The sequence below is a fragment of the Egretta garzetta genome, unplaced genomic scaffold (assembly GCF_000687185.1).
Source record: "Egretta garzetta isolate BGI_Z169 unplaced genomic scaffold, ASM68718v1 scaffold706, whole genome shotgun sequence".
NCBI lineage: Eukaryota > Metazoa > Chordata > Aves > Pelecaniformes > Ardeidae > Egretta > Egretta garzetta.
The window spans coordinates 574,227-583,199 of record NW_009260015.1 but is presented as its reverse complement, the minus strand read 5'-3'; the positions used below and the strand labels follow the sequence as shown (position 1 = coordinate 583,199).

General features: G+C 41.6%; 1 protein-coding gene across 1 annotated transcript in view; it reads right to left on the bottom strand.

The window, feature by feature from the left end:
• Positions 1 to 8,733, bottom strand: part of TGFBR3 (transforming growth factor beta receptor 3) — a 111,179-nt gene extending 102,446 nt beyond the window's left edge. Inside the window, exon 1 of the mRNA XM_009640620.2 lies at positions 8,676 to 8,733. Within this exon, the coding sequence (XP_009638915.2) occupies positions 8,676 to 8,700 (25 nt within the window). The 5' untranslated portion in view covers positions 8,701 to 8,733. The remainder of the gene's footprint in view (positions 1 to 8,675) is intronic.
• Between the last annotated feature and the right edge of the window lie 240 nt (positions 8,734 to 8,973).

Genomic DNA, 8,973 nt, shown 5'->3' with positions numbered 1-8,973 from the left:
GGGGCTACAGAGGTGGCTTCTGTGAGAAGCTGGCAGAAGCTTCCCCCATGTCCGACAGAGCCAACGCCAGTCGGCTCCAAGATGGACCCGCCACTGGCCAATGCTGAGCCCATCAGCAACTGTGGTAACACCTCTGGGATAACGTATTTAAGAAAGGGAGAAATAAAACCAACTCTGAGCATTGCAGCCAGAGAGAGAAGTGAGAATACGTGAGAGGAGCAGCCCTGCAGGCACCCAGGTCAGTGCAGGAGGAGCAGAAATTCCCCTCAGCCCCTGGTGCAGCCCATGGTGGGGTAGGCTGTCCCCCTGCAGCCCATGGAGGCCCACGGTGGAGCAGATCCCCACCTGCAGCCTGAGGAGGAGGACCCCACGCCAGAGCGGGTGGGTGTTCGTGGAGGACTGTAGCCCGTGGGAAGGACCCAGGCTGGAGCAGTTCGTGGAGGACTGTCTGCCATGGGGGGATCCCAGGCTGGAGCAGGGGAGGAGTGTGAGGAGCCCTCCTCTGAGGAGGAAGGAGCAGCAGGGAGAGCCTGTGATGAACTGACCCCAACCCCCATTCCCCGTCCCCCTGCGCCGCTCAGGGGAAGGAGGGAGAGAAAATCGGGAGTGAAGTTGAGCCTGGGAAGAAGGGAGGGGTGCGGGGAAGGTGTTTTAATAAGAAATAAAACCAAACTCTTTATTACCAGTCAAATCAGAGTAGGATAGATTAAACTAATTTCCCTAAGTCGAGTCTGTTCTGCCCATGAAGGTAACTGGTGAGTGATCCCTCCCTGTCCTTATCTTGACCCATGAGCCTTTCATTAACATTTTCTCTCCCCTGTCCAGCTGAGGAGGGAGGGATAGAGCAGCTTTGGCCAGCCAGGGTCAACCCACCACATAAGCTATTTCAGCAATAGCTACATTTTCAAATAACCTTTAGGCCTTTACTCACTTTCATACCATTGCTGGAGCCCAAGGAACCGCCATGACGCTGTGATGCTGAGTGGCCATTTACCCCCACTGATTTTTACACATTTATGAAAGGTTGACCAACTTGGCAAGGAAAAAGTGCCGGCTTAAACCAAAATAGCTCGAGGAGAATCTCTAGTAGGACATACATTTTACTGCTCCATTTAAATGGAAATTAATAAAGGAAAAAATCTATTTATTCCAAAATAAATTGCATCAAGCATCCTTTCCAGACACAAGGTAAATTTGGAGATTTAGGAAGTGAAGAAAGAGAAAAGAGGACAAGAAGTGAAGATAACCACAAAATCAATTCTTCACCCACTCTTGGCTCCAAGTGTTAAGTAATATAAATACATTAAAAAAAATTAAAAACAAAACAACAAAAAAACTCCCACCAAAACACCAAACCCATTCCAGAAGAAATTAAACTTTTTGCTGAAGAAGTAAAACAGCAACAAACCTTACAAATATTTCCATCACCTAACCCTGAACTTCTTTATTTGTTACTTCTTCTATGCGCAGCTTCCAATAATGAGAGAGTAATGACATTTTCAGTTTAGCTTTTTCCATTCCTGACAGGTAAAATCCCTTCTTTATTAACTGCCTATTAGGAAGTCCCACAGTGTAGTAGTTGCCAAACAAGGGAACAATAGCTCCGTCTTTTATAAAGTACACTTTAAAATATGAAGAAAAGCACAACTCTGCTTGAAGCAGCTGCACTTTCTGGAATTATTAAAAACCTTCGCTTTTGTCACCTGGGTGAAACTCCACTGACTTAAAACAAGCTTACACCAAAGAAGAATCCAACTCAATGTCTTCAGGTAATGAAATATGTCAGAGTCTTTGTGCTAAATATATATTTTTTTCACTCCAAATTCATCTCTCCTATGACTTACAGCCTCAGGGACTTCAGTTTCTTTTACTGTCATTAGCTACAGAGGATGAAATTATTTCTCTTCTTTGAAAAAGGAATATAGCTGGTCCCTATATTCTCTCTATACTATAACCAGTAGTGAAACAGCAGTGTTAACATATGCAAATATATTTCACTGGGAAAGCTCAAAGAAAGACTTGAAGAAACTCAGTACATTTTTAATTTAAAAGTAAGAACTGTTTTTCTGATAGCAAATGCTCCATTTCTTGTTGGGGCACCTTAGGATCACACTCAGGAATGCTGGGTTTAAGATGCTACAGCCCTCGGAGCCTAAATCTTCCTGTGGCAACAGACAAAACTGTGCTGTTTGATGCTTGCACAGGCCCTGCTTAGTCCAAATGACAGAATTTATCTTATTTTGCAGCAAAAGAAACAAGCAAGCACAAAATACAGTTACTCTGCAGAGACCAGGTAAGTGGGTTCAACATATCAACAGCTGAGATAATTTTGATGGGAGAATAATTTTAAAACAGGAAAAAGAAAAGGTAAATACGCACTAGTTAGAAAACGGGGGTTTTTATGTAGGTCCCAGAGTACCTACCAGTTCACTCTGCAGACCCCTGGCTTCAGAAATCTTCTGCACCTCTCCTTGATGTTTTATAAGACAAAAATACCATCTTTAGTTAACTAAATATGCCCTTTTCACTTTTTTATTCATTAAAGAGATCAAACGTTTGTGTTAAAGACAAATTGAGAAGCTAAGAAAGAGTTAACAAGGGGCTACTGTAGAGAAAGGATATTAAAAGATCTACAAGCAAAGTCCTAAATCCCAATTCCCTTCAGAAAACAAAGGAATTATTTTTAGCATGGTATTTATAAAATAATTGTGTGATGCTCAGAACTTGTTAAAGGCTAGTTTCTCTTTAAAAAAAAATTCAATAAATTTCCTTAGAAAGGCAAGGATTAATGCCATTTACCATTCCATGCCATAAAGTTTTCCGCAAAACTATTTTTCATCAGTTGAGTACTTCCCTCCAGAGACACCCAGTAACACTGCCATTTGCCTGTATCTATACGATTCAAGTACTGCATTACAGGCTTGGTATTTCTTAGAATTCCTCTGGCATCATCCAAAGTCAGTTTTAATCAAAGAACCAGACTTTTCATGTTTCCTGATAAAAGCTCCGAGGCTCAGTTGTTTTGCTGAATCAGGACCCACAGCCCCACATCCTACTGGATCCCACACCCGTCTCCACGTGGGTGCAGAACTCTGCCGAAATTCAACTGTTTATAGCTTCAGAGCCTTGCTGATACAGGAAAAATGCAGTCTGCTGAGTTCAAGCCATTCCAAGTCTGTGATACAATTACCTCTTCTAAAATGCATAACTTTTTCTCTGTATCCTCGGTATCTGGTCTTCAGAATTTTTTGTGTGGTTTTGGAAGATAAAAAAATACTATTTATGCATAAACCACACAGAAGTGACACAGGAGCTGACTCAATTGAGTTGGTCGAGAGAAAGACAGAAGACCAGATAAAAAACTTAATTTACACAGGAATAGATAAGCAAACGGCAGTGCTGAAGCAACATTAATTCAGAGGACCTACAGATTTAGTCTAGCTTCTCAGTTTTGATCAGTCTTTGTGTTTAAATTGCTCACCTAAAACCATCATTTACTGCTTGAGAAGTATTACTGCTTTTTGTGCAAGATCAAGATTAACTATCAGGTTTTTATGTATCTTTTGGCTTTTCAAAGTTATCTCGCTAAGCTCATGGACATGAAGTTAGGAATTCATCATCTGTATAGTTGGACTCGATGATCTTAAAGGTCTTTTCCAACCAAATGATTCTATGATTTGGTTCCCTATCAGATGAACATCTAACATTACATGGGGCACAGCACACGGACCAGCCCTCTGCTCCTCTTAACTCTTCTCTGAGCTTACCAGGCTTTAAACGCTCTGAATACTGGTTAACATTATCCTCTACAAGGCTTGCTATCCAGACCATGAAGGGACAAGGGTTACTGGGTGGCTCTTCAAGGGTTACTGGGTGGCTCTTCAAGGGTTACTGGGTGGCTCTTCAAGGGAGGCAGAGGTTGGTTGGTTATAAGAAAGAACTGAAGGAAAAGGGAGGTGGAGAGTGAAATTATCCATTCAGAAGTTACAACCAGTCTGTGCTTTACTTCAGTCCTAATAATTCAAGAGCCAACCTCTGTCCCTTGGTTCTCATCCTCTAACCACAATTTAAACAAACAAAAACCCCTACACCTCTGGCAACAAATATTTTGAGGACAAATAAAACTTTCTATTTAATTATATCTGGGAAATACCCAGCGAACACTGTTTAAAACGGAAGGAAATGTGTGTGACTCCCAGCATTATTTTTTTTATTTTATTTTATTTTTAACATCACGTCCTTCACCTTCCAGTGGAAGGACTTTCTATTATACTTTGAAGGATCCTATACTGCTTTTGGAAACACAGCATTCAAGGTCAGGGGAAGTTCCTCTTTTTTTAAAAAAAAAAAAAAAGAAAAAGTCATGACAAGGCCTGTTTCTTCCTGTTGTTCCGCTTATTAACATGGTACCCATCACCACCATAGCTGGGGGGGGGGAGCCGGGCCGGGCCCAGATCCAAAAGATACATTAGCTTACAAGCAAAGAGCCTTATTGAAAATGAAGCACACATGCTCTGTACAACATACGATTACTTATAAGAACAAGTATGCAGAAAGAAAGAAAAAAGCAGGTAGGATAACAATACAGTAGAGAACCAGGGAATAAAGAGCTGTTGAAACAAAACCATAGAGACAGACCTAACGTGAGCAAATAAACCAGTAAGCTCAGTATTGCAGACAATGGGCAAATTCTTCAACCTATCCAATTCTTACAGTCTCTCCATCAGCCTGACCACAACCATGAAGCTCTGTCACAAGGACAGAGGTGCCTACAAGGCAAGTACAGGCAACACCAAATGTCAGGGGGGTTGAGGGAATGGTAACAATTGCTGCATGGGCAAATTCTGGTTGGTATCTGATGCCACAGCCGTGACGCTTTGTCAGCAGCAGGAACAATTTGTACCACCAGAGGGTCTACCCCAGGAGGCTGGAATGAGACCCTGGGCCAGTGCAGATCCATAGGCTGTACCACCCTTCTATCTTCTTTCCAGCTGAACAGTAAGGCAGGAAAGAAAAAGGGGGGAGAAAAAAAAAAAAGAAGCTCAAGTTAAAAAAAGTTTTCCCATTCCTTCATGGAAGGGCCTATCTTGCTGAAGGTTTGGCCCTCAGGGTCTAGGGTAGGTATGAGTTTCAGCTGCCCTCCAAGACATTTTATCAAGACACGCATTATGCACCCAACTGCACAAAATAAAATAAATATGTTTCAGCCTTTGATTTAAGCCACATTAGTACAGAATATTTTTGCTCCCAAGACTACAAAGCCAGACTTGCTTATGAGGTTATCCAAGGCTGCAGCATGTGCAGTTCTGAGTGTTTGCATGGAGTTCCTACCGCAGGTTGCCAGGCTTTAGTTTAAGCCCACTTCAAAAACACAATTCCTTCAGACAGGCAGGTAGTTTGCCAGCAATTCTCCTCTCTGTCCTGGTTTGGATTTTCCATGGGAAAGAAAAATCTTGCAGTAATCAAGGTTTTCTTTTCAGAATTTTTCTGTACGATTGAAGCTGCATAAACATGAGCTTACAAGAAATCTGTGTACAAGCTAAAAGTAAATCAGATTCAGATAAGCATTTAGCTACGTATATCTGGGTAGGAAGAGGAGGTAAAGAAACAGACAAATATTCTTTGAATATTTATACAGACCATTTTCAACAGCAAGTTAGTGAGGGATATGCTTTAAGCTATTAGCATGAAAAGCATGCGGTCTTGTGGCTCAGGTTTGAATATGCATCTCTGCGCATCGTGTCTTCTAATTCAGGGATTTTTATTTTTTTTTTTTTGAGATATTTAACACATTAGTACCTTAAAAGGCAAGAATGGAAAGAAGGAAAGAAAAAAACCAACACACAAAACACAGATTCTGTCTAGATCACCACCTATATCTGAAAAGATAACAATGCTGAAGATACTGGGAAGTCAGCAACAACACCTAGACCAGTAACAGCGGTGTCAGCGTAGGACCGGCAAACAAAAGAAAGGTGTGCTCTCCTGCAGCAGCCTCACTACTTCAGAAACAAAAAGTAAGCTGGAAAAAGGCTCAATATATAAAAATCAACACCCTAGGGAGGTGGCATGCTGCCCCCTGCCTCCCCCAGACTTCACCACAGGCACACAGGGATTTTATTTGTACTTCTTAGTTTTATTTATACTTCTCAGCTTTATTTATACTAGTATGTTAATGGCTCAAGCCTGAAAAAGCATGGGTTCTCTACACTGGCAATTAGGAGCCAGGCCTGTGCTGGCCATCAGGCTGACAAGAGCTCATGGGCATCTGCCACAGCATTTTTTTTTTTTTCCAACCCCCTGCACATGTTGCTTGCTCCCACCCACATTTCACCTATAGCCGCAAACTCCCTGTATTTAAAGTGTAATCGTTTGGGTTAACAGCAGTCCGTGATGACTAGCAGAAAAACGTTGCAAAAGCTCTATCTAACCATCAGAGCTGTCCTTCCTCAACTGTAATTATATCTGCCCGAGATATCGCTCTCTCTTCTTCATCAGAGTCCATCAGTTCTTTATTGCTTTTATCTTACTGAACTCAGGATACTCTGTAAAAGACAATAACTAGTTGTTCTCGTTAAGAATTTGTTGCAAAAATAAAAAAGCACGGAAGAAAACCAAAACCCACAGGACAGGCACAGCTAGAAACCACAACAACAGTGCTTCCCCAGCCTCCCCCTAACGAACCGTGACCCTTTCTACTCCCTTCAGCTATCTCCTTCCCATGCAGATAGCGGGAAGAATCAGCCTCCAAGAAAGAAATAACTTTGAAGCTAGCCCTGCTCCGAGCAGGGGGCTGGACCAGACTTCCAGAGGTCCCTTCCAGCCAAAAGCATTCTATGACTCTACTTATGAATAAGCATCTGATCAAATCCAAGGCCGTAATGCTTTTTTAAGAGTTTGTTTCAAGAATAGCTGCCAGAGGAAAACACAGAATTGGGGAGTAAAACCAAAAAAACCACAATAAATTCTGAGACAGACGTGCTAAGGTTACTGGACACTGAATAACTTTCCAGTAGTAGTACTATGTTTGATAACACTTAAAAATTAGTGGGTTTTAATTAAAGCTGGCACTAGGAGTTAAGCTGTCTTCTTAGGCAAGCAATCACCTCAGCAGCAAAATGGAATTGTGGTTGTGATCAGTTAAAACAGTTTTGATTTTCTACACTGGCGCTTTCTTTTAAAGTAGATTTTTTTTTTTTTTTTTTTTTTTTTAACATATCTATAACGATTCAGATGTGCTCCGAGTAATCGCTCTTCTCAGCCAAGACCAGCATTCAGATCCTCAGGTCAGGCCGCAGACACGCTCAGACACACCCTGTATTGCTGAAAGTTCATCTGTAATGAAGCTATTGCAAAATGTTAGCATCACGTACTATTAAATAATCGAAGTTACTAATGTTGGATGGATGCCTCCAGGAGGTCAATCCCAGAGAAAGTCCCACAAGGCCTGAGGGCTTGAAACAACATGATTTTCCATGCTGACGATGAAAGGAAGCCAAATTGTAACACATTTAATTGCTCAGCCCTGTCTCTTCCAAAGCTGGTCATCTTTTCCAGAGTGAGGACATCTCAGATTTAAGCAAGCCATCTGTCCAGTGTCCACTTTTCCCACTACCTCATTTTGACTGTGTTATCCACTTGGCCTCTTCTCCAACGACCCGTGCTGTACGCAAACTGGACACATAAGAGGCTTCCCCTTGTAACCACAGGAAGAACTTTGATGAACAAACATACCGAGAAGAATCACTTCAGCACTTGAAGAAACTACAATATAAGCCAGGTACTTGAACTCTGCAGATCTTTCCTTTCTCTGTCACAAGTTATTGCAACATACTGTTTTAAAAATCCCCATCTAGGACAAAATGTGGGATAGGAACGATCCCCATAAATGGCAATGCATCTTCCTAACCTGTGAGACCTCCAGTAACAGTGACAACTGTTGTTAAAAGGTCTTTGCCATCACCATTCAGAGTCAACTTTAAAACGGATTAGGCAACCGTCAGGAATGACCAGAGGTGAGGTTTATCCCAACAGGGGAGAAGGATGGGCTCAAGGACCCGTTACGTACCTTTCATACTTACTTTTGGGGATTTTGTCATAACTCTTTTTATAAACTAAGTAACCGGAGCTTAACTCCAGATTGTACACCTTGAAGGCAGCACCGAGCTGAGCTGGTACGCCCGTTCAGGCCAGCTCTGTAGAAAGACCCTAGCTCAGGTTCTGAAGAAACACCACTTCCCCAGCACAACCCTGCATCCGGGGTAATAAATCCAACCCTGGCACAACTAATAGCTCAGCCTCAGCATCACACGGGCAGAGCCACCCTGCTTCCACTCCTGAAGGCTTCTGTGGCAACCTTCCCCTTTATAATATATGTGCACCATGCAATTCCCTTTTTAAAAATAAATTACCAAAGTCATTCATGTTACTGCTGCAGTTCTTCAATGATTTTAAGACAGAACGTAGGTGCAAGAAGACTCTCTTACAGGAAGAGCATTGTCTCTCACATCACCATACCGGCACTCACGATCATAATAGTTTCATATAAAACCTAGACATAAATATAAACTTTAGCTGACCTACATTTTTCCAGGATGAAAAAGTATTTTTGATCAATAATTCTGAATACATACAGTAAGTTACACTGAATGTATGATTTACATAATGCCACCTACCTGCAGCTGCAAAGCACAAAATCATCAAAGCAAACACTGAAGTCACACAACTTGAAGACATTTTTGCAAATGCTGTATCTTCTCAAATCAGCTCCCTTTGTAGCTCTTCATGTAGATTTACTTCCTTTGAAATTTGCGGTATGTTTTGAAATCAAATCTTCCAGACTTTTAATTGCCTACAGAAATAAGTAAAAAATAAGTTTTAATACAAATATAACTCACAGAAAAGATACCAGATATTTAAAATTGTCTCTCCTGTAACAAGAGACGCAATTCTTTCTCAAAGGACTCCTAGAGG